Here is a 23,301-nt window from a genome sequence, read left to right as displayed (position 1 = left end):
GAGTTCTTCCATTTACTGGTCTACTTCTCAAATGTCAGCAACAGCCAGGGCTAGGCCAGGCCAAAGCCAGGAGCCAGAAACTCCAAACAGATCTCCATGTGGGTGGCGGGGACTCGGGTACTTGAGCCTTCCTGTGCTGCCTCTCAGGCACATTAGCAGGGAGCTGGGTGAGGAGGCAGAGTCGGGACTCAGTCCCAGGCTGTCTGACTTGGGATGCAGACATACCAAGCAGTGGCTTAACCTCTGTGCCAAATGCCTGCTCCCTTCATGTTTTAAACAAATTCATAAAAATTCTTTGTAAGTGCACATTTCATAATCTATTCAACAAACATATAATTTGCTATTTAAGTAGTTTCCATATTTTAGCAATTACAGATCATGCTTTAATGAATAACCTTCTGTATATAGATTTTTCTAATTTTTGAGGTGTATATTCAGGATAACTTCCTAATAGCATGGTTGCTGGATCATAGGGTAAACACCTATGTGAGTCTCAGGGTAGATGTGTGTGTAGTTTTGTTAGATATGACTGTTTCCCTCCACAGAAGTTGTACCACTGTGTATTCCTAAAAATGGACGAGAATGCCTAATGTCCCGTAGGCTCATCACAGAGATTGTTGTCAAGCTTTTTAATCTTTGCCAATCCAATGAGTAAAAAGGGAGATCTCAAAATAGTTTGAATTAGAATTTCACTCTCTTTGTGGTGAGGTTAAATAGCTTTTTCCTATGTTTAAGAGCCAGTTTGAATCTTTTATTGAACGGTCTGTTTCTTATGTTTATTTTCCTACTAGATATTTTTAAATGTTTTATATTAAATTTGTAAAAAGTTACTTATGTGTTGGGAATTTTAGCTCCCTGTCTAAAATACGAGTTGTCAGCCGGTGCCGTGGCTCAACAGGCTAATCCTCCACCTAGCGGCGCCGGCACACCAGGTTCTAGTCCCGGTCGGGGCGCCGGATTCTGTCCCGGTTGCCCCTCTTCCAGGCCAATCTCTTCTGTGGCCAGGGAGTGCAGTGGAGGATGGCCCAAGTGGTTGGGTCCTGCACCCCATGGGAGACCAGGATAAGCAACTGGCTCCTGCCTTTGGAACAGCATGGTGCGCCGGCCGCAGCTCGTCAGCCACGGCGGCCATTGGAGGGTGAACCAACGGCAAAAGGAAGACCTTTCTCTCTGTCTCTCTCTCTCTCTCTCTCACTGTCCACTCTGCCTGTCAAAAAGTAAAAATAATAATAATAATAATAAAATAAAATACAAGTTGTAAATATCTATCCCACTTGTGTCATGTGCTTGTGACATTTGTTGGCAGTGCCACTATTTTTCCCTTTGTTTTTATGTAAACAAGTGAATCAATCTTTTCTTGTATTATAATTAGTTTCAAGTCATAGTACCCAAGAGTTTCCCCCACCTTGGTTATGGAAACATTCATCAATATTTTCTGCTAAGATTTGAATCACTTTGTAGTTTTCACATTTAGATCCCTGATCTATTTAGACTTTATTCTTGCATGTGCAGAAGTGTGATCAATTTGTATCTCTTTTTCCAAGTGGCTATCCTGTTGTCCCAATAGCAGTCATTAAAAATTTTAGCTTTGTCCCAGTGATGTGAGACAGAATCCTTATTCTTTAAAAAAATATATTTACTTATGTATTCGAAAGGCAGACAGAAAGAGAGAGAGAGAAGTCTTCCATCCACTGGTTCACTCCCCAAATAGCCACAATGGCCAAAGCTGGGCTGATCTGAAGCCAGGAGCAAGAAGTTTCTTCCAGGTCTCCCCCATGGGTGCAGAGGCCCAAGGACTTGGGCCATCTTTTATTGCTTTCCCAGGCCATAGCGGAGAGCTGGGTCAGAAATGGAGCAGCCAAGGCTCGAACCAGTGCCCCTACACTGCAGGTGGCGGCTTTATCTGCAACACCACAGCGCTGGACCCAACATCCTTATCCTTAAGATTCATAAATCACCATTTCCAATCAAGTATGTGAAATATACAGGTAAACTTCAGATGACTAGTAAGGCTTAACCATTTAGCTTCTTCATCAAACCCTTGATATACTAAACTCCTATGGTGTCTTATTGGTCAGAAAACATACTTCCTTCTTCCTTTAAGTTACCGGTATATATTGAAGTGAATTTTTTTATTTATAAAAAATAAACATCTAAGCCATACATAGCTATCCATTTGGTGAGAACTAAAATATTTTAGCTAGCAATATAATAGCAAGATACTGGGACAAAATTGAAACATTTATTTCTGAGGAGAATTTAGTTCTCTTGGAACATCTTTTTTCTGGAAGGAAACCTTTCTTAAAAAAAAAAAAAGATTTATTTGTTTTACTTGAAAGGCAGCGTTACAGAGAGAGAGAGCAAGAGAGGGAGAGGAATCTTCTATCCACTGGTTCATTCTCCAAATAGCCTCAACTGCCAGGGCTGAGCCAGGCCGAAGCCAGGAGTGTGGAGCTTCTTCCAGGTCTTCCACAAGGGTGCAGGGGCGGCAAGCACTTGGACCATCTTCCAGTGCCTTCCAAGGCACATTAGCAGAGAGCTGGATCTGAAGTGGAGCAACCAGGACTGGAACAGATGCCTTTATGGGATGTTGGCGTCACAAACAGTGGCTTGACTCTCTGTGCTACAATACCAGCCCTGGGAGATTGGTTTTTTAATTATTTGTTTGAATAGTCAGCCTTGTGGTACAGTGGGTTAAGCTGCCACCTAAATGCCAGCATTCCATATTGGAGCACCAGTTCCAGTCCCAGCCACTCCAGTTGCCATCTGGATTCCTGGCAATGAACTTGGGAAAGCAGTGGATGATGGCCCAAGTACTTGGGCCCTTGGGCCCCTGACACCATGTGGGAGACCTGGATGGAGAACTAGGTTTCTGGTTTCATTCTGGTCCAGACCCAGTTGTTGTGGCCATTTGGGGGGTGATCCAGTAGCTTGATGATGTCTCCCCTCCTCCCCAACACTCTACTTCTTTTCCTCTCTCTGTCATTCTGCCTTTCAAATAAATAATAAATAAATCTTTAAAGTTATTTTATTTGAGGACACAGAGAAAGAGAATGCACTCCTACCCACCAGTTAGCCCCTCACATGCCCAAAATGGCTGTAGCTGGGGCTGGGCTGGAAGCCAGGAGCCAGGAACCCAACCCACATCTCCCACATGGATGACAGGGTCCCACCCACTTGAACCATCACCAGCTACCTCCCAGGGTGCAGATTAGCAAGATGCTGGAATCAGGGGAAGAGCTGGGATTTGAGCTAAGGCACTCCAATGTAGGATGTGCGTGCCCCAACCAATGTCTTAATTGCTAGACCAAACATCTGCCTTCTATTGGAATATTTTCATATAGACAAGTTTTTACAAGTAGTTTCCTGACACATTTAAGTTTTGCAACATATTAAACAGTGAGAAGGCATAATGTGACTGAGACTAGAAAAGAACAGCACTCAGATGGACGAAGGTAAACGTTGTTTCCTTGTGTCTGTGACTTCCAAATCACTGCCGGCAGCTTGTGCACTTACCGATGAGACTGTTTCTTCTTGTTCGAAGGGCAGATCAGATGCAGCTCTTAGCAAACCTATTCTTACAGACTTAAAAATCATCTCTTCAAATCAAAGTATGCAAAGTATTCAGGTAGGCTTTAGATAAATATTAAACCATTCAACTTCTTTACCAAATCCTTCAATCTTGCACCTGTCTAAATTGGGATACATGCTTTTTTTTTTTTTAATCTGTTTGTTATGTATCTTTATCCCATGTTCCTCAAACAAACCTTTAATTTGACTTTAGGATGCTGTCCAGATAGATTGATGCTGTCCAAATTTGATCCAATTGAATGATTGTTAGATGATATTTAGGATTTTAAAGGGATTATATATACATATATTTACATATATTGAATGTATGTATGTGTATTTTTTGTGTTCCTTGTGTGCAGTAATTTAGTAGCATCTTGAATAGAATTTTCTGATGTTACTGGCCGTCTAAGAATATTAATTTATTTAAAAGATAATATTGGAAAATGTCTATTGAGAGTCTCCTCTGGGCCATGCGGGACTAGCTTCACTGGCATATGACCTGGGCAGTCACTCCGATGGGCCCCTTGCTTAGTAGGGCCCCTACATTAGTTAGTTCTATGCCATCGCCACCTTGACAGTCTTTACATTTCTCAACAATAAGCCCCCAGTTTCCAGTTGGTACTAGCCGCACAAGTTATATAGCCAGTCCTAGTGCTATGTTTATCAGTTACTACGTTCAACAAGGAGGGCGTATAATCTAATGTACTTGTTTGAAAGATGCTTCCATTTAACATATGTGAAGTGGATGATAGAGAAAGTGAGAACAGTAAGAATGCCAGAGAGGATGCTTTGGTTCAGGTGATGACCGAAGCCAGGAAAGAATGGACAATTTCAAAATCTATTTTGGAGGTGGTAACCATTGGTTTGGATCTGAAACAAGGTGGATGTGGGGATGCAGAAGATGTTAAAAAATGACTTCTGATTTTCTGACCAGATGGGCAGGGTTGGAGAGAGAACAGATTTGAAGGTGGGGTTGAGAGCTGGGCTTGACATTGTGCTAAGTGCAGGAAGCCAGACATAAAAGACCACAGATGTTAAGTCCTTTTTGATAAAACTTGTGAAAAAGGCAGAATGACATGGATAGAAAGTAGATCAGTGCCGGGGACTGAGCATAACAGCAAGAATGGATGATTGACAGGCAGGAGGGAAATCACTAGGGCGGTGGGAATCTAAAACTACATCGTGGGGTCGGTCGCTCGGCTGCACAGATCCACTAGAAGTCCTCTCCCAGCACAGGTGAATGATACGGTCAGCATGAAACTGAGCAAAGACTTCAAAAATGATTGTGATCATTGGTGCCACCAACCAGTATGGTTATTTCTACTTTACACACAGAAGTTCCATGGTTACGTAGTCACAAGTGCAATATCCAGGATTGAAAGCTGAGTCACTCTGACACAGGGGCCCCACTCTTGACTGCTGTACACATTCATTTTCTGTTTTAAAATTGTTATATGTGATGCATGTCATTGGTCAGCGTCTCTCGAAATTATAGAAGAGAGGAAAAACAGAGACTGGAAAGTTCCATTGATCCTATACACTGACACTTCACTCTCCTCTGGATTTAGGTAATATAAGTGTGGGCATCTTCGATTTTGTCACCTGGGAATTGTGTTAGTTGACTCTTTGATAAACAGTAATCTCTCTTCAGAGCAGTAGGGGTAAGAAGCAGCTTCCTTAGGCCCACTTGTAGCTTGAAGGAGTGAATGTATCTACCAAGAGTACTCGCTTTGGGGAAGAATGTATATGGCACAGATCATGTACACATAGTCCTTAGTGTGTGTTAAGACTGCTATGCCATTAGCATGATCACATGTATGTTAGTAAGCATTAAGTGCCTCCTGTGTTCCGCACAAGGGACACAAGTGGTCATTGGAATGGCTCGTGTGTCAAGCCATGGCTTGCTACACTGCTTGTGACACCCTTATCAGAGTGCCAGTGTGAGTCCCAGTTTCTTCCTTCCAATCCAGCTGCCTGCTGATGCATCGAGGAAAGCAGCAGGTGATGCCCAGTTTGGGCAGTTATGTGGACCTATGCATTTCTAGGCTTCATTTCTGAGAATCTCCCAAGTGACATTTAATGCCCCTGGTCCTCACACTTGGAGTGGGAAGTGACTGGGTTTATTCTAAAAACTAAAGATATTTCACCTTCTTTTTATGTTTATTTATCTGTTTTACTCTACTTGCAAGGGAGAGAGAGATACCTTCCATGCACTGGTTTACTCCCCAGATGCTTGCCACTCTGAGGCCAGGAGCCAGGAGCCAGGAACTCCATGAGTTTCCCATGTGAGTGGCAGGAATTCAAGTACTCCAGCATCCTCCACTGCCTCCCAGGTGCATTAACAGGAAGCTGGATTGGAAAGAGGAGCTGGGATTCAAACCAGGCTCTCAGATATGCGGATGTCCCAAGCAGTGGCTTAATCTGCTGCTCCACAGTGCCTGCCCCCTCTCATTCATTATCCTGATCATTATTTGTGTGGTGACTATGATCCTAAATGCAGAAAACTCTCGAGTTCTTTATTTTGGGACTCAGGGCTTTGGGCTGCCCTGAAGACTCTCTGGAGCTTTGTTGCCATTATTGCAGCCACTTTATGAAGGTCCTAGGTGGTGAATAGACCTGCTGTTTTCTTTTTCCTTCCTCTTTTATTCGGGAGTGGGGTTGGGTGTAATTCTTTATTAGCAAGGCAACTTCTCATAGCATGTGAACCCGAGATCTTGAGGAGAAGACTGATGAAGGGAAGCATTACGAGATTATGTTCTGGGCCTGGGCTGTGACATACTGAGTTAAGCTGCCACCCGCAGCGTGGGCATCCCATATGGGCTCCAGTTCAAGTCCCAGCTGCTCCACTTCTGATCCAGCTCCCTGCTAATGTGCCTGGGAAAGCAGCAGGGGATGGCCGAAGTCCTTGGGCCCCTGCAGCCACCTGGAGACCCAGAAGAAGCTACTGGCTCCTAACTTTGGATCAGCCCAGCTCTGGCTGTTGCAGCCACTTGGGGAGTGAACCAGGGATGGAAGACCTCTCTCCCTATCTCTCCTTCTCTCTCCCTGTAACTCTGCCTCTCAAAATAAATATAAATAAATAAGTCTTTAGAAAAACAGAAAGAGAGATTGTGTGCCCTGGGAAACACAGGGTCAGGAAATTTCACTTGGCTCCCTGGTTCTTAGGAAAGTGAGCTAAATGATGACATCCAGTTTTTAAAAAAAAATTAAAATCTGAGCTTTATTTTAAATTTCATAAGGGACTTAAACCAAACATAGTGGCACCTATTGATCTGCTCTACCGGGGAAGGGACAGAAAATTCTAGAATCTCCTTAGGTAAAGATAAAATTATTAGCTCCACCGAGATATTACTCCGTCCTCATAAATAGAGTCTGGCCACTCGTCCACCCTCCAAGCCAACCGGATTTGTTGTTATTTTTCCAGAAAACATTATGTCGTTTTCCATATGGTTTGGGCAAAGAAAGCCATGAAAGTCCGTAATAGGCCTTGAGTTGGCTTGGGGACTTGCAGCTCTGCCAGCTCCGTCGCCTCGTACACTGCCTTCCAGGGTCAGGTGGGCTTCCGCTGCGGGCCCGGGCAAGGCGCCTAGCCCGCGGGCTCCGGAAGGCCGCCAGCGGGAAGAGAAGTTCCCCGCGCTAGCGCGCGCCCGGCTCCCAGAGCCCGGCGCTAGCGCATTCTTCGTGCAGTTATTGGCTGGGACTCTGTGTGCCGCTGTCGGCCAATGAAGACGCTGGAGAGCTGGCCCCGGCCCGTCCCCTTTCGGCGCCCCGGGATGAGGCAGAGACTGAACAGCCGGCGAGCAAATCAGCGGCACCCAGAAAGCCATGTCCGACTCGGCGCCCAGCGCCCAAGCGCTAAGCCGCTGAAAGTTTCTCCGCGAAACCTCCGGGGCACCCTGGATCCCGCGGGGAGGAACTGCTCTCCAGTGCGATGGTCCCAGAGGCCTGGAGGGGCGGACTGGTAAGCACCGGGAGAGTGGTGGGAGTTTTGCTTCTGCTCGGCGCCTTGAACAAGGCTTCCACCGTAATTCACTATGAGATCCTGGAGGAAAGAGAGAAGGGCTTCTCCGTGGGGAACGTGGTCGCGGACCTCGATTTGGCTCTGGGCAGCCTGTCCGCCCGCAGGCTCCGGGTGGTGTCCGGAGCCAGCCGAAGGTTCTTTGAGGTGAACCGGGAGACCGGGGAGATGCTGGTGAACGACCGCCTGGACCGGGAGGAGCTGTGCGGGACGCTGCCTTCCTGCACCGTAACTCTGGAGTTGGTGGTGGAGAATCCGCTGGAGCTATTCAGCGCCGAGGTGGTGATCCAGGACATCAACGACAACAACCCCGCGTTCCCAACCGGGGAAATGAAATTGGAGATTAGCGAGGCCATGGCGCCGGGGACGCGCTTTCCGCTCGAGAGCGCGCACGATCCCGATGTGGGCAGCAACTCTCTCCAAACCTACGAGCTGAGCCGGAACGAGTACTTTGCGCTTCGCGTGCAGACGCGGGAGGACAGCACCAAGTATGCGGAGCTGGTCCTGGAGCGCGCCCTGGACCGGGAGCGGGAGCCAAGTGTGCAGTTGGTGCTGACGGCGCTGGATGGAGGGACCCCGGCCCGCTCCGCCAGCCTCCCCATTCGCGTCACTGTGCTGGACGCGAATGACAACGCGCCTGCCTTCAACCAGTCCTTGTACCGGGCGCGCGTCCTGGAGGATGCACCCCCCGGCGCTCGCGTGGTACAGGTCCTCGCGACGGATCTGGATGAAGGCCCCAACGGCGAAATCGTCTACTCCTTCGGCAGCCACAACCGCGCCGGCGTCCGGGAGCTCTTCGCCCTAGACCCAGTCACGGGGGTGCTGACGATCAAGGGCCGCCTGGACTTCGAGGACACGAAACTGCACGAGATCTACGTCCAGGCCAAAGACAAAGGCGCCAATCCCGAGGGCGCACACTGCAAAGTGTTGGTGGAGGTGGTGGACGTGAACGACAATGCCCCGGAGGTCGCGGTCACGTCGGTGTACAGCCCAGTCCCCGAGGACGCCCCCGTGGGGACTGTCGTCGCCCTGCTCAGCGTCACTGACCTGGACGCCGGCGAGAACGGGCTGGTGACGTGCGAGCTTCCCCCGGGCCTCCCCTTCAGCCTGACTTCGTCCCTCAAGAACTACTTCACCCTGAAGACCAGCGCGGGCCTGGATCGCGAGGCGGTGTCAGAGTACAACCTCAGCGTCACGGCCCGAGACGCAGGCACGCCCCCGCTGTCGGCCGTGACCACCGTGCGGGTCCAGGTGTCGGACATCAACGACAACCCCCCGCAGGCGTCCCAATCTGCCTACGACATTTACGTCGAGGAAAACAACCTCCCGGGGGTTCCGATCCTCAACCTGAGCGTCTGGGACCCCGATGCCCCTCAGAACGCGCGCCTCTCGTTCCTCCTCCTGGAGCAGCAGGGCGCGGACGCGGGGCTGGCCGGCCGCTACTTCGCGATCCATCGCGACAGCGGCGTCTTGTCGTCCTTGGTGCCCCTGGACTACGAGGACCGGCGGGAGTTCGAGTTAACAGCTCACGTCAGCGACGGGGGCACCCCGGTCCTGGCCACAAACATCAGCGTGCGCGTATTCGTCACGGACCGCAATGACAACGCGCCCCAGATCCTGTACCCCCGGCCCGGCCAGAGCTCTGTGGAGACGCTGCCCCGGGCCGCGGCCTCCGGCCACGTGGTCTCGCGGGTCGTGGGCTGGGACGCAGATGCAGGCCACAATGCCTGGCTCTCCTACAGCCTTCTGGGTGCCTCCAACCAGAGCCTCTTTGCCGTGGGGCTCCACACGGGTCAGGTCAGCACCGCCCGCGCAGTGCAGGACACAGACTCCCCCAGGCAGACCCTCACTGTCCTGATCAGAGACAACGGGGAGCCGTCGCTGTCCGCCACCGCCACCCTGACTGTGTCCCTAACCGAGGAGGCTCCCGAAGCCCGGGCAGAATTCCCCTTGGGCTCTGCCCCCCGGGAGCAAAATAAAAACCTCACGTTTTATCTGCTCCTCTCCCTCATCCTGGTCTCAGTGGGGTTCGCAGCCGTGGTGTTGGGAGTGATCATATTCAAAGTTTACAAGTGGAAGCAGTCCAGGGACCTGTACCGAGCCCCGGTGAGCTCCCTGTACCGAACGCCGGGGCCCTCCCTGCACGCAGACGCCGTGCGGGGCGGCCTCATGCCGCCGCACCTTTACCATCAGATGTACCTGACCACGGACTCGCGCCGCAGCGACCCGCTGCTGAAGAAACCCGGGGCGGCCAGCCCCCTGGCCAGCCGCCAGAACACGCTGCGGAGCTGTGATCCCGCGTTCTATAGGCAGGTGCTGGGTGCAGAGAGCGCCCCTCCCGGACAGGTAAGGGGTAGCAGGTCATCCCCGAAGCCTCTCAATGCTGCACCACGTTCTGGAAGGTATGGAGCAGTAGTTTCAGGATGAAGACGTTTTTCTGATGGTGCAGCCACACTTTCCACTGGTCTTTGCTAGAGGAAACTTTGGGAGGAGGATGGCTGGCTGGAGGGTGGCTTGTGGCTCCATTTCAAGATGGGGTTATTTCACTCGGTCTGCGGACCCGATTCACACCCTCAGCGCTCATTGCCATCACAACTAACCAGTCTTGCTGAGGGGTGGCTTTGCTGTGACCCAGGCGCTCAGCGTTTAGAGCTTCTGTGATATAATTTGCATTTGGGAGCAAGTTGCTGCATACTCTTGCTGGATAACATTAGCAGCTGCTAGGAATATAAAAACTACCCCATTCCCATCTTCCAAATGATTGCTACATCTGTGTTAAAAATAATGACTTTCCAATACTTTTCCCTTGCCTGCACAGATCCCGTGCCTCATTCCCAGATAATTTTCTATGAGTGAAATTCTAGGCGTCCTTTAAGTTTATTTCAAGGACACTACCAGAAATCATGCACATGTTACTTACCAGATATTTTGATGTCATACATATATAGTCATACATATATGACTATAACTATATAGTCATATATATATATACATACATGATGCATGTTCACTATAGAAAATTCAGAAAATACGGAAAGGTATAAAGGAAAATTACAACCAACTGTAATTCCCCACAGTCCAAAAGAGCCACATTTAATTACAAAAGTAATTGATTCAAAAACTAAATCTAGACAACCCAAATGAACATCAAGTACGACATGAAGGTCCTTTTTAATGCACCTCCAGCGTTATTCCCTATCCTTCCGGTACTACTTTTCTTAGGTGTACACGCAGTGGGAAAGGTAGACGAGTGTATATCCTGGGAAAGGTGAAGTAATCATTCATATGCGGGTGACCACAGGCCTCTGCCTTGGAGAGAAGCTTACACATGCTTACCATTGTGATGCTGACACTCAGGCATGACTGCTGTCAGCTCTCGGATTTGGCAGTCAGACAAATGAGTAGCAAGTAGCAGTCCTGGGTCAAGTTGCTAGATCCCCTTTCTCAGTCTTTTTGATAGCAAATAGGGAAGAGCAAGGGCTTCTCAGGGTTACGTGATGATATACTTCATAGAAAGTGCTTAGCACAGGGCCTGGCATGGCATATTATGACTTGCAAATTATTAGTCATTGCTGTGTAAATTATTAGTCATTGCTGTGGTTAGATTTTTAAGAATCATTTTATTTATTTGAAAGGCAGAGTTACAGAGAGAGGCTGGGGAAGGAGAGAGAGAAAGGTCCTCCATCCACCAGTTCACTCCCCAAATGGTGGCAACAGCCAGGGCTGGGCCAGGCTGAAGCCAGGAGCCAGAAGCTTCTTCTGGGCCTCCCACATGGGTGGGAGGGGCCCAGGCACTTGGGTCATCTTCTGCTGCTTTCCCAGGCGCATCAGCAGAGAGCTGGATTGGAAGTGGAGCAGCGTATGGGATGCCAGTGTTGCAGCCAGCAGCTTCTATGGTTATTTGTGTTAGTTTTCCACCCCACCCAAAATCTTAAACACACCTTGGAAATGAGCAAATGTGAGAGCAACTAAAGATGATCAAGTCAATAACTTGGAAAGGTGAAGGAAGGGTGACAGCCAGAGGCAAGCATTGCTGCTCTTCCGGAGAGCCTGGAAAAGAACTGAGGTTCTTGTCGAGGACAGCGTCCTCCAAGCTGATTGCATGTTAGAGTCACCTAGGGTCCGTGTACCAACTCGGAGGTCCCCGGCACGCCAGACTAGTGAAAACACGATCTCTCATGGTGGCACAGAGACGTCAGTGTTTCTTGACGATCCTTTGGTGATCCTAACTTGCAGACAGGTTTGAAAATCATTGCCCTAGATTCTGCAGGTCCGTCATTCAGCATATTAATTAGGCCGAGTGTTATTCTGATGTTCACAGAACCAGGAGTCAGCTTTATTGGGCCAGGCCCAATTTTCTTGAAAAAGTGCTGTAATGTCATTTCCCAAGCTGGAATCATTACACGGAATAGCTCTACACTGTAGGGAAGAGATAAGACAGTATTTCGGCTATCTAAAGAGAACACCTTCCTAAACCACTGGTACCTGGGCATTTCTTTAAAAATCTGGAGCTGGCTAGAATGTATTGGGTTTCTTTTGAGTGACCAAAAAAAATTCTAAAATGAGATTCTGGTGAAGATTGCACCAATTTAGTAAAGAGGAACATACTTAAAAACATTGAATGGTACAGTTGAAACCGGTGAATTGTATGGTATGTGAATTGCACCTTGATAAAGTTGTCAAGAAGTCTAGAGATCAGAGAAGCACAAACCTGGCACACAAAGATCGAGTCAGGGATGTGCACGATCAAGGCATTATTGGGCTTCGATTCTAGCGAAACAGGCTGTGTGCCTGCTTGGTTTGGCGTGAACTTCAAAATGCAAGAGTAGTGCTGCTCATCCTACTGGGTTAACTTTTCAGCACATTACTTAGCCTCTCTGAACTCCAGTTTCCTCATCTACAAAATGAAGATAGCATCTGCTTGGCAAAGTTGTTGTGAGAGTCAAAAGGAATGCATATGAAGCACCTGTACATAGCAAGTGTTGAATAAATATTTGTTAGGCTAATAAAGGTAATATCAACATTCCCCACTCATTAGCACCCCTATGTAGCAGACACTGTAAACTATGACAAGACAACTGTTCTGCCTTTATGGTACATGAGCAAGAGCATGGCCACGGGAGACAGAGCAAAGGTAATGGAGATCTGCATAGTATAAGCAGCAGTAGGAGCAAAGGGGAAGAAATGCTCCTTCAGCTGGGGAAATCAGGGAGACTTCCCAGAGGTGGCGATGCTTGAGCTAGGCACTTAAGATGGAGCAGGAGCTTGTCAAATAGTAAAAAGGGTACGAGGGCCGGAAGGAGCCACTACATAAAATACTGTGCAGAGGGCTAATGGCATTTTGTTACTGCTAAATCTTGGAGTGTGTGTGTAAAGCAGTGTGCAGGAGATGGATGGAGCAAGAAGGTGGGAATTACACACCGAGTCACCTTTAGGCCATGCCAGCGAACTTTAGTTTTATTCTGTATGGATGATGGTCATTGCAGAATGTTGAATTGACATATATGATGTCTTCAAGGCTGTGTTTCAAAGAGGTTATTCTGGCAGCCATAAGTAAAATGGATTTGGAGACATTGGGACTGGAGACAAAGAGATCAGAGAGAAGGGGATTGCTTTATTTGATGAGCAGATTGATAAATGGTTGCGCCAGCACAGTGGTGGTGCTGAGGAAGGGAGATGATGACAATAAAATCATCAGGATTTGTTGATTGACCTGCTATAGGAAGTGAATGACAGGAATGAATCCACGATGATCTCTCCACCCCACCCCCAGGGAATTCTGACAGCTGGTGGATGATGGTGCCATTTGCCAAGAAAATGAACTCTGCCACAAACACCTCTGGAGGTTTGGCTTGGATACTGTGCCTCCCTCATTCCCATGGAAAGAAGTTTAGATTTTTTAGTACAATACAAACAGTCAGATTCCCTCCCTTTGAGACTGAAATTTTGGTAGCTGAGCTCGCCGTAGTCAACAGGATATTCCTGAAGATCACGGTTTTGGGGGGAAAAAATGGGAGAGGATAAGAACAGCGGTTTTTGCTGCTAGCTTTGGCAGCCAGCAATAAGCCCAGGAAAGGACTTGGCTGAGTTTAGACAAAAAAAAAAAAAAAAAAAAGAAAGAAAGAAAAAGAAAAAATCCCCCTGTCCAGATCGGATCATCTTGGATCTTTCTCTGTGTGCTCTGGCATGTTTGTCACTCAGGTTACAGCCTGCAGGTACATACAGTAGAATGTATTGTGCGTCTGTGCTTGTGCAAGGCAGTAGCCAGGCTACTGGGAGGTCTGGATGAGGGTGGGGGTGGGTTGAGATCAAGTCTCCATCTACAAAAGGCCTCCTGGGGCTAAGTAAAAAGCTTGCTCTTTTGAAACGTCTCTGTTGGTAATTAACAACATATCAAGAATGCTGTGGTGTCAAATAAAGGAGATTTGTAGGCACAGTGCCACTGGTAGCTGATCCAGTCGCTCAAGGAGGCTGTTAAGTCTGTGATCGTTAGCATGCTGCCAGGTAATGAGATCTAGTCCTTAGCACCTCCCAGACACAGGGATTCTTTACTGTGTTGGAACATCTTCCTCTCTTGGCTTCCACCCTGCTTTCATACCGTCCTTGAAATCAATGAATGGCAATTTAGTGTATCACTAGCAAATGTCTGAATAACAGAGGTTTGGTTTCCCCCGTGCCTCCTGTTACAATAAAAACAGGCACTGCATAAATTTAATTGGCTACGTTCGGTGTAAGCCTTCTCTGCAGAGTGATGGACACATTTCTGAATAATCTGCAGAGGGGCAGACTTTTCAGTATATGGCAGCGCTGCCAATTAGCTGTTGCCCTAATACCCCCAGGCTGAGAAGCTACTCATTTACAGTATTGGCTGATGACAACACTGGCTTGGACAAAGTGACCAGTCTCAAATGGCTACTCCCTGTCTGGGCTGCAGGTTGCTAAGGCTCAGGCTAGAGCCGTTTTCCCAGCCGAAAAGGGGCGGGGTGAGTTGGTGTGTTAGAGGGGAAAAAAATGCATATCTGTTGTCTGCCTCCCTGCAGAGGTAGGAATCGCGGCAAGAAATGCTGTTGTTCGGGAAGGAGGCGAAAAGAGAGTGGGGTTTATTTTATAATTTTTGGAAACCGTTTTTTGTTGTTTTTTTTGTTTTATTTTATTTATTTATTTTTTTTTTTGGTGGGCTTTTTTTCCCCCTCAATGCTGCGACGCATTAACCCTGCTGCTATTGGGATGTTCTCTGCTCAGCCTATTGGCTGAGCCCAGGAGCCGCCGTCTGCCAATCGGATGGTGAAAGGCAGACAAATCTACCCCGCCACCAGCAAAAAACGGCGCGTAACCCTTGCCGCGCCGGCGGAGCGGCGCCAGAGCTGGCGCGGGCAAAGGGGATAGGTGTCTCCAGCTGCTGTGGCCGTTTGGGGCGGGTCGGCTTCTTCCGCTTCGCAGGACCAGGCGGAGAATTAGCGGGCGGCAGCGATGTTCTGCAAGGTGAGAAGCCGGCTGGCAATCTGGCGGGGGGCTACCCTTTTGTTCCTCTTCTGCCACCTGGGTTACGTTTGTGGGCAGATCCGCTACCCGGTCCCAGAGGAGTCACAGGAAGGGACTTTTGTAGGGAATGTCGCCCAAGATTTCCTGCTGGATACAGAGAGTCTGTCGGCGCGCAGGCTGCAGGTCGCCGGACAGGTGAACCAAAGACACTTCCGTGTGGATTTGGACAGTGGAGCCCTGCTCATCAAGAATCCAATCGATCGAGAGGCACTGTGCGGGCTCAGTGCCAGCTGCATCGTGCCCCTGGAGTTCGTCACCGAAGGGCCTCTGGAAATGTACCGAGCCGAGGTGGAGATCGTCGATGTGAACGATCACGCCCCCCGCTTCCCGCGGCAGCAGCTGGACTTGGAAATCGGGGAGGCCGCCCCTCCAGGACAGCGTTTCCCCTTGGAGAAGGCTCAGGATGCAGATGTGGGGAGCAATTCCATCAGCAGCTACAGGCTGAGCTCCAACGAGCACTTCGCGCTGGATGTCAAGAAGCGGAGCGACGGCAGCCTGGTCCCGGAGCTGCTGCTGGAGAAGCCGCTGGATCGCGAGAAGCAGTCGGACTACCGCCTGGTGCTGACGGCTGTGGACGGAGGGAATCCCCCGAGATCCGGCACTGCGGAGCTCCGGGTGTCGGTGCTGGACGTCAACGACAACGCCCCGGCTTTCCAACAATCCAGCTACAGGATCAGCGTGCCGGAGAGCGCGCCCGCGGGCATGGTGCTCATCCAGCTCAATGCCTCCGACCCGGACCTGGGTCCCAGCGGGAACGTCACCTTCTCCTTCAGTGGCCACACCCCTGATCGCGTGAGAAACCTCTTCAGCCTGCACCCCACTACCGGAAAGCTTACCCTGCAGGGGCCCCTGGACTTCGAGAGCGAGAATTACTACGAATTTGATGTGCGCGCCCGCGATGGGGGCTCCCCAGCCATGGAGCAGCACTGCAGCCTCCGGGTGGATCTCCTGGACGTCAATGACAACGCCCCCCACATCACGGTGACCTCGGAGCTTGGGACTCTCCCCGAGAGCGCCGAGCCTGGCACCGTGGTGGCACTCATCAGCGTGCAGGACCCTGACTCAGGGTCCAACGGGGACGTCAGCCTCCGTATCCCTGACCACCTGCCTTTTGCCCTCAAGTCTGCCTTCAGGAACCAGTTCTCCCTGGTGACGGCAGGGCCCTTGGACCGAGAGGCCAAATCCAGCTATGACATCATGGTCACGGCCTCTGACGCCGGGAGCCCTCCTCTGAGTGCCCACAGGACTGTCTTCCTGAATATTTCAGACGTGAATGATAATCCGCCTTCTTTCTTCCAGAGGTCACAGGAGGTGTTTGTCCCCGAGAACAATCGCCCCGGGGACCTGCTTTGCTCCCTTGCAGCCTCTGACCCGGACTCTGGCTTGAATGCGCTCATCTCCTACTCTCTCCTGGAGCCCAGAAATCGCGACGTGTCAGCTTCCTCCTTCATTTCTCTGAACCCCCAGACAGGAGCCGTCCATGCCACCCGGTCCTTTGACTATGAGCAAACCCAGACACTGCAGTTTGAGGTGCAGGCCCGGGACCGGGGCACCCCACCCCTCAGCAGCACTGTGACGGTGCGCCTATTTGTGCTGGACCTCAATGACAACGCCCCAGCTGTGCTGCGCCCTCGGGCCCGGCCTGGCTCCTTATGTCCCCAAGCACTGCCTCCATCAGTGGGTGCCGGCCACCTCGTCACGAAGGTGACCGCTGTGGACTTGGACTCGGGCTACAATGCTTGGGTTTCCTATCAGCTCCTGGAGGCCCCCGACCCCAGCCTGTTTGCAGTCTCCCGCTACGCTGGGGAGGTGCGGACGGCAGTCCCCATTCCGGCTGATCTCCCACCACAGAAGCTGGTCATCGTGGTGAAGGACAGCGGCAGCCCGCCGCTTTCTACCTCTGTGACTCTCCTGGTGTCCTTAGAAGAAGACACTCACCCAGTCGTCCCTGATCTTCGAGAGTCTTCGGCGCCCAGGGAAGGAGAATCCCGGCTGACCCTCTACTTGGCTGTCTCCCTAGTGGCAATTTGCTTTGTCTCCTTTGGCTCCTTCGTGGCTCTCCTCTCTAAGTGTTTGCGTGGGGCTGCCTGTGGAGTGACCTGCTTTCCTGCTGGCACCTGTGCCTGTCTCAGCAGATCCCGGAGGAGGGAGGGGCTTCCTCCTTCCAATGGGATCCTCCGAATCCAGCTAGGGTCAGATGATCCTATCAAGTTTGTTGATGTGGGAGGCCACTCTCACGGCTGCACACCCCTGGCTTCTGCACCCACTCGGAGCGATAGCTTCATGATGGTGAAGTCACCCAGTGCGCCTGTGGCCGGGGAGCCTGTTCGCCCCAGCTGCCCGCCCTCTGATCTTCTCTATGGGCTGGAGGTGAGATCTTGCAGGCTCAGTCGATGCTTGAGGGGTGTTGGGATCCAGGCCTGTGTCTGGGTCAGTCGTGCCGCTGAGAGCCTTGGCCTCCCTGAAATAGCCCACAGGGATGTCCCTGCCATTGTGAGTGCTAACCATGTGGTAGATGCTGTGCTTCAGACATCTTTTGTGAGTTAACCAGGGAGCTGTCACAGACCCGCCGTCGGGGATGGGCTACGCCTACCTCTGAGAGTAAGAAATGGAAGTGATTGGTTGGTGGTCAAGAGGCAGGCTCTGGGAACATGTGCACAGAATCTGAGATCCTGGGAGGCTGAAGTACACAAAGGTGGGGTGCACAAGGCAAGCCCCTATATCCAGAGCGGTGTTCTGGACTCTTCTGGAATAGGGGCAGGGTCCAGTTCCCAGGGGATCTTAACTGCAGGTCACCATTTCACAATGGATTGAGGGGAGCTAAAAACCTTTGCCCCACATTATCTAGTACTCCCTAGCCCACTATGATGGGAACTCTATTTGACCCATAGAAGAGTGAGAAAAAAAAAGTGGGGGTGGGCAGGCAGAGCCAAGGGAATAAAGAGGCACAGATCAAAGTGGTAGCTGGGATCTTTTGGGCCAGGTCTTTAGGAAGCCCAATCAGGTCCCTGCTGGGACTTGAACTAGATGCAGGAGACTGGAAGCAGGGGGCACTGTCTGCTTGGGGGACAAAGCTGCCAGTGAAATCAGTGTCAGAAAACTGGTGTACAGTTGAGGAATTCAAAGAGACAACCAACCACTCTCACCTTAGCAGCGCTGAGCGGGGCAGGGGATGGAGGGGAACACTTGGGCTCTGCCTCTCCCCAGAGGAAAAAATGCCGTTGGTTCGGGAAACCTTTGAAGTCCTGCGGGAAGTTGCTGGGACAGAGCCCTGAGGACCATGTACCACTTTGCCTCCCCTGTTGAGTGCCATCTGAGCTGTCAAACTTCGCTGCCAAGGGGGCCGAATGAACCTGCCGCACGAAGGGAGTGGGGCTGTGGGAGGCTTGTGTGACACACGTTGGCAGCGGCTGTTCCCAAGCTTTCCGGGACTGAGGAGACTTCATAATTGGTTGAGAGCAGACAGACTTTTTGGCCAATCAGACTGAGAAGTGAGGTGGGGGATCTGCTCTTCCTGCCCGCCTCTCCTCCTCCAGCTCCCCAGCTCCACTCGGATTTAACTCCCCTCCCCCCCACCGCCCACCCCCGCCATTCGGTGACTAAGAAGAACTGCTGCAGGCAGGCAGAGCTCAGAGCAGTTTTTAAGGGGCTGGAAGGAGCCATAAGAGATTTCAGCGGCTGCATTCTAAGGCCTGGGTCTGCCCTGGAGACAGGACAGCACAGAGTTGCTCTGCAGGAAGGGACTTCTGGGTCATGGGGCCCAAGACAGCCCCGCAGCTCGCTGGGAGATGGCAAGTGCTGTGCGTGTTGTCCTTGTGCCCCTGGGGCTGGGTGTCTGGGCAGCTTCGGTACGCGTCGGTGGAGGAGTCCGAGCCTGGGACGCTGGTGGGGAATGTTGCTCAGGATCTGGGCTTAAAGGTGACAGATCTGTTGAGCCGCCGCCTGCGGCTGGGCTCGGAAGAGAACGGGCGCTATTTCTCCCTGAGCTTGGTGAGTGGCGCTCTGGCTGTGAATCAGAAGATTGACCGGGAGAGCCTGTGTGGAGCCAGCACTAGCTGCCTGCTGCCAGTGCAGGTGGTGACTGAACACCCCCTGGAGCTGATCCGGGTCGAGGTGGAGATCCTGGATCTCAATGACAACTCTCCGAGCTTTGCCACCCCCGAGCGAGAGATGCGCATCTCAGAGTCGGCTGCACCTGGGGCACGGTTCCCACTGGATAGTGCCCAGGATCCGGACGTGGGCACCAATACCGTGAGCTTTTACACCCTCAGCCCCAGCAGCCACTTCTCCCTGAATGTAAAGACCCTCAAAGATGGGAAGCTGTTCCCAGAGCTGGTGCTAGAGCAGCAGCTGGATCGGGAAGCCCAGGGGAGACATCAGCTGGTGCTCACTGCCGTGGATGGGGGCACCCCGGCCCGCTCAGGGACCAGCCTCATCTCTGTCATCGTGCTGGACATCAATGATAACGCTCCAGCCTTCCAGTCCTCAGTCGTCCGTGTGGCACTCCCAGAGAATGCCCCTGTGGGTACGCTGCTGCTCCGTCTCAATGCCACCGACCCAGACGAGGGCTCCAATGGCCAGCTGGACTATGCTTTCGGAGACCATACATCGGAGGCAGTGCGGAATCTCTTTGGCCTGGACCCTAACAGTGGAGCGATCCACGTGTTGGGTCCCGTAGACTTTGAGGAGTCGAGTTTCTTTGAAATCCATGCAAGAGCCCGTGACCAGGGACAGCCGGCCATGGAAGGCCACTGTGTGATTCAGGTGGATGTGGGGGATGCCAATGACAATGCCCCAGAGGTGCTGCTGGCCTCTTTGGTCAACCCTGTCCCGGAGAGCACCCCAGTGGGCACGGTGGTGGGGTTGTTTAACGTGCGGGACCGAGACTCGGGCAGAAACGGTGAAGTGAGCCTCGGTATCCCTCCGGACCTGCCATTTCAGATTAAGCCTTCTGAAAACCACTACTCCCTGCTAACTAGCAAGCCCTTGGACCGGGAGGCCACAGCCCACTACAGCATCGAGCTGCTGGCCAGCGATGCCGGCTCACCGCCTCTGCACACGCATCTCACCATCAGGCTCAACATTTCAGATGTCAACGACAATGCGCCCCACTTCAGCCAGCAGCTCTATACTGCTTATATCCCAGAAAACCGGCCCCCAGGCTCCCTCCTCTGCACCGTGGCAGCCTCCGATCCAGACACTGGGGATAACGCCCGCCTCACCTACTCAATTGTAGGGGGTCAGATTCAGGGAGCCCCAGCATCCTCCTTTGTGTATGTCAACCCGGAGGATGGACGGGTCTTTGCCCAGAGAACCTTTGACTATGAATTGCTGCAGATGCTACAGATCGTGGTTGGGGTTCGAGACTCAGGCTCTCCCCCACTCTCCGCCAACACATCGCTGCATGTGTTTGTCCTAGACCAGAATGATAATGCCCCGGCTGTGCTGCACCCACGGCCCGGCCGGGAGCTCTCCGCCCCGCAGCGCCTCCCTCGATCTGCCCCACCGGGCTCCTTGGTCACCAAGGTGACAGCCGTGGATGCGGATGCGGGCCACAATGCGTGGCTGTCCTACTCGATGTTGCCGCAGTCCACAGCCCCAGGGCTGTTCCTCGTGTCCGCGCACACGGGCGAGGTGCGCACAGCCCGAGCCCTACTGGAGGAGGACGCTAACACGCAGCAGGTGGTGGTGCTGGTGCGGGACAATGGCGACCCCGCCCTCTCCTCCACCGCCACCGTGCTGCTGCTCCTGGTGGACGAGGACCCGGAGGAAATGCCTAAATCCAGCGACTTCCTTACCCACCCTCCCGAGCGCTCAGACCTTACCCTCTACCTCATCGTGGCCCTCGCGGCCACCAGCCTCTTATCCTTAGCCACCTTCACCTTCCTGTCCGCCAAGTGCCTGCGGGGGCAGGCCGACGGGGATGGGGGCGGGGGCCGGTGCTGCCGGCGCCAGGACTCCCCCTCGGGGGAATTCTATAAGCAGTCTAGTCCCAACCTGCAGGTCAGCTCCGACGGCACGCTCAAGTACATGGAGGTGACGCTGCGGCCCACGGACTCACAGAGCCACTGCTACCGCACGTGCTTCTCCCCGGCCTCTGATGGCAGTGACTTCACTTTCCTGAGGCCGCTCAGCGTGCAGCCGCCCTCAGCGCTGGCGCTGGAGCCGGAGGCCTTCCGGTCCCGTGCTAACACGTTGCGGGAGCTGAGCCAGGTGAGGGCTCGGCGCCGCCGGGGGCGACCCCTGCGGGCAGCGTTGAAGCAGCTGCAGGCCCCCAGGAGGACCAGATTTTCGGGACTATTTAGACTTAGTAGTGCGCGGAGCCAGAGGCATGGCCGAGGCCCGGGTGGGGCTCCAAGCACCGGGAGGCGGTGGGGACTGTGAGCGATGGGAGGTGGGACTGGAAGGCTGAGGGTCCGCTGAGCTGCTGGTGAATTTTATGGCCACAGTCGCGGGGCTGGGGTCTGGGGTGGAGTCAGTCTCCCACGCGGAGGCTTTTTCACGTCCTATTTCCGCCACCTGTGACTTCGGTGATGCCCTCAACCTCAGCCAGCCGCACCTGTGGGCCGGCCCAGGCGCGTGCGCAGACCACGCCACGGGAGCCAAGACGCAAGGCTCGCCGGCCAGCACCTGTGCGCGCATGCCCCTCGCACCCAGGCCTTCACGCACCCAGGCTTTTGCCGTGGCCGGCGTCAGACGTGAGGGCCCCAGGTCGCGACTGCCCCCAGGGGTAGGCCGAGGCTTAAACTTCTTATCTCGCGCGACCCGGGCGGGCCTGAAACTGCTGTGACGCCTGGAGCGCTGGGGCGACTGGGGCGTCCTGGGCGCGGGACTCAGGGCCAGGAACTCAGTGCTGAAGCCGGAGACCTTTTCAGCCCGGAAGCCTTGGGCAGGCTGGGGCGCCGCACGGCCAGGAGCGAGTGAGTAGGTGGGGCCCTTCCTCCCGCAGGTTAGCGGGGGACTGAAGCAAACGGGCTCTGGACTCGGTCGTGACCACAGTGTACCCAGCAATCCAGGGTCAGGGCTTTGGGGGTGACCACAGTGTTTGAGGCTCTGGCAGGTCCTTGCTTCTGTGGCTGATGGAAAGCCACAGCTGTGCTAGATGCCAGGTGCCCTCGTTTGTGGGGAAGGGGTAACAGGCGCACCTTTCCACAACCCTCGAAGCTTTCTTCCAGCCTCTCTGGGCCCCTACCGAACCGGGATTCTGTTCTGAAGCGCCTGGCTGCGGGCATTGTACCGGCTGATTGAAGTAGCCTTAGTGTACCAGACCTCATTTGCTCGTCCCACCCCCGCTGTTGGAGAGGGACCTGCATCCTCTTAGCCTAAGTGGAACTGAATTTCCCAGAGATCAAATAACTTGCTCTAGTTCAGGGTGAGCGGTGGTAGGAGTCGAACCAGGGCCATCGGAGTCCGGAGCAGGTGCTTTGAATTTTGGGCCTTGTGAAGCTGGAGGTCGGGGAGAAGATTTTCCTCAGCTGGGCTGGGGGTGGGGCTCTTTGTCTTTTGGATGTTCCTTGGGGCGAAAATTCTGGGCTCCCTTCCCTGAGCAGTCCTCACTGAGCACCCTAGGACCCGCCTTCCTGGTGTCGGTTGAGTTCCGCCCGGCTCCCTGTCTTGCAGCAAGTCACCACCCCTGCCTGCGTCCTCGCGCTCTGTGTTAGAATTCCCGGCGGCCGAGGGTGCCGGTGTCCCTGTGCCCTTTCGCAGGCAGCCTCAAAGGGTGCTGGCAACCGCTGGTGCCCCTCGGGAGGTTTCTGGGCTCTGCTCCACTCAGGGTCACCTGTGAGCCCTAGTGTGAGCCTCTGGCTGTCCGGTCCTTCTCCCCAGTGTAATCTGAGCCGCTCCTACCCTCTGCTCCTGGGAGTGAGGGTGAGGGTTGCCAGCACATCCCAGAATTGGTGAGAAGATGGCTCTGGGGTGCTCCGTGAGACGTGTGTGATGGGACGATTGGGAACGATTGAGGATTGGCGGGGCTGGGAGGAGGCTACAGAGGGGCCCCTTGGGGACCCTGGAAACCGAGCTGTGGGAGTTTGATCCTGCTGGGCTCGCTCCCAGCCGCTCTCTGCGTCCCAGACAGAGCAGCCTTGTTTCCTCCTCCTCAGTCCCAGGCTTTGTCTGGCAAGGAGTCCCTGGGGGTGAGCCGTGTCCCGGGGCTTGGATGCCCTGCA

General features: G+C 52.8%; 2 protein-coding genes across 23 annotated transcripts in view; both read left to right on the top strand.

Moving 5' to 3' along the window:
- LOC133757960 (protocadherin gamma-C5) overlaps positions 1-23,301 on the top strand; it is a 180,839-nt gene that overhangs the window by 139,227 nt on the left and 18,311 nt on the right. The window contains exon 1 of one of the 22 annotated variants that reach the window (XM_062188953.1): positions 7,334-9,937. The exons of 20 other annotated variants lie outside the window; for them this stretch is intronic. In XM_062188953.1, the coding sequence (XP_062044937.1) occupies positions 7,505-9,937 (2,433 nt within the window). In that variant the 5' untranslated portion in view covers positions 7,334-7,504. Of the gene's footprint in view, positions 1-7,333; positions 9,938-18,853; positions 21,347-23,301 lie in introns of those variants that run through there. One more of the 22 variants, XM_062188973.1, reaches the window with a different exon arrangement.
- Positions 14,964-18,576, top strand: PCDHGC4 (protocadherin gamma subfamily C, 4). The gene has a single exon (XM_062189744.1). It carries the CDS (start codon positions 15,062-15,064, stop codon positions 17,678-17,680), a length of 2,619 nt encoding a protein of 872 aa, XP_062045728.1. The 5' UTR covers positions 14,964-15,061; the 3' UTR covers positions 17,681-18,576.

This window comes from Lepus europaeus, chromosome 4 (assembly GCF_033115175.1).
Source record: "Lepus europaeus isolate LE1 chromosome 4, mLepTim1.pri, whole genome shotgun sequence".
Lineage (NCBI taxonomy): Eukaryota > Metazoa > Chordata > Mammalia > Lagomorpha > Leporidae > Lepus > Lepus europaeus.
The sequence above is the reverse complement of the archived record's forward strand: the minus strand, read 5'-3'. Positions and strand labels throughout refer to the sequence as shown.

Excerpts from the sequence above, each read along its gene's own strand:
- PCDHGC4 (XM_062189744.1), top strand. The coding sequence starts at position 15,062 with ATGTTCTGCAAGGTGAGAAGCCGGCTGGCAATCTGGCGGGGGGCTACC.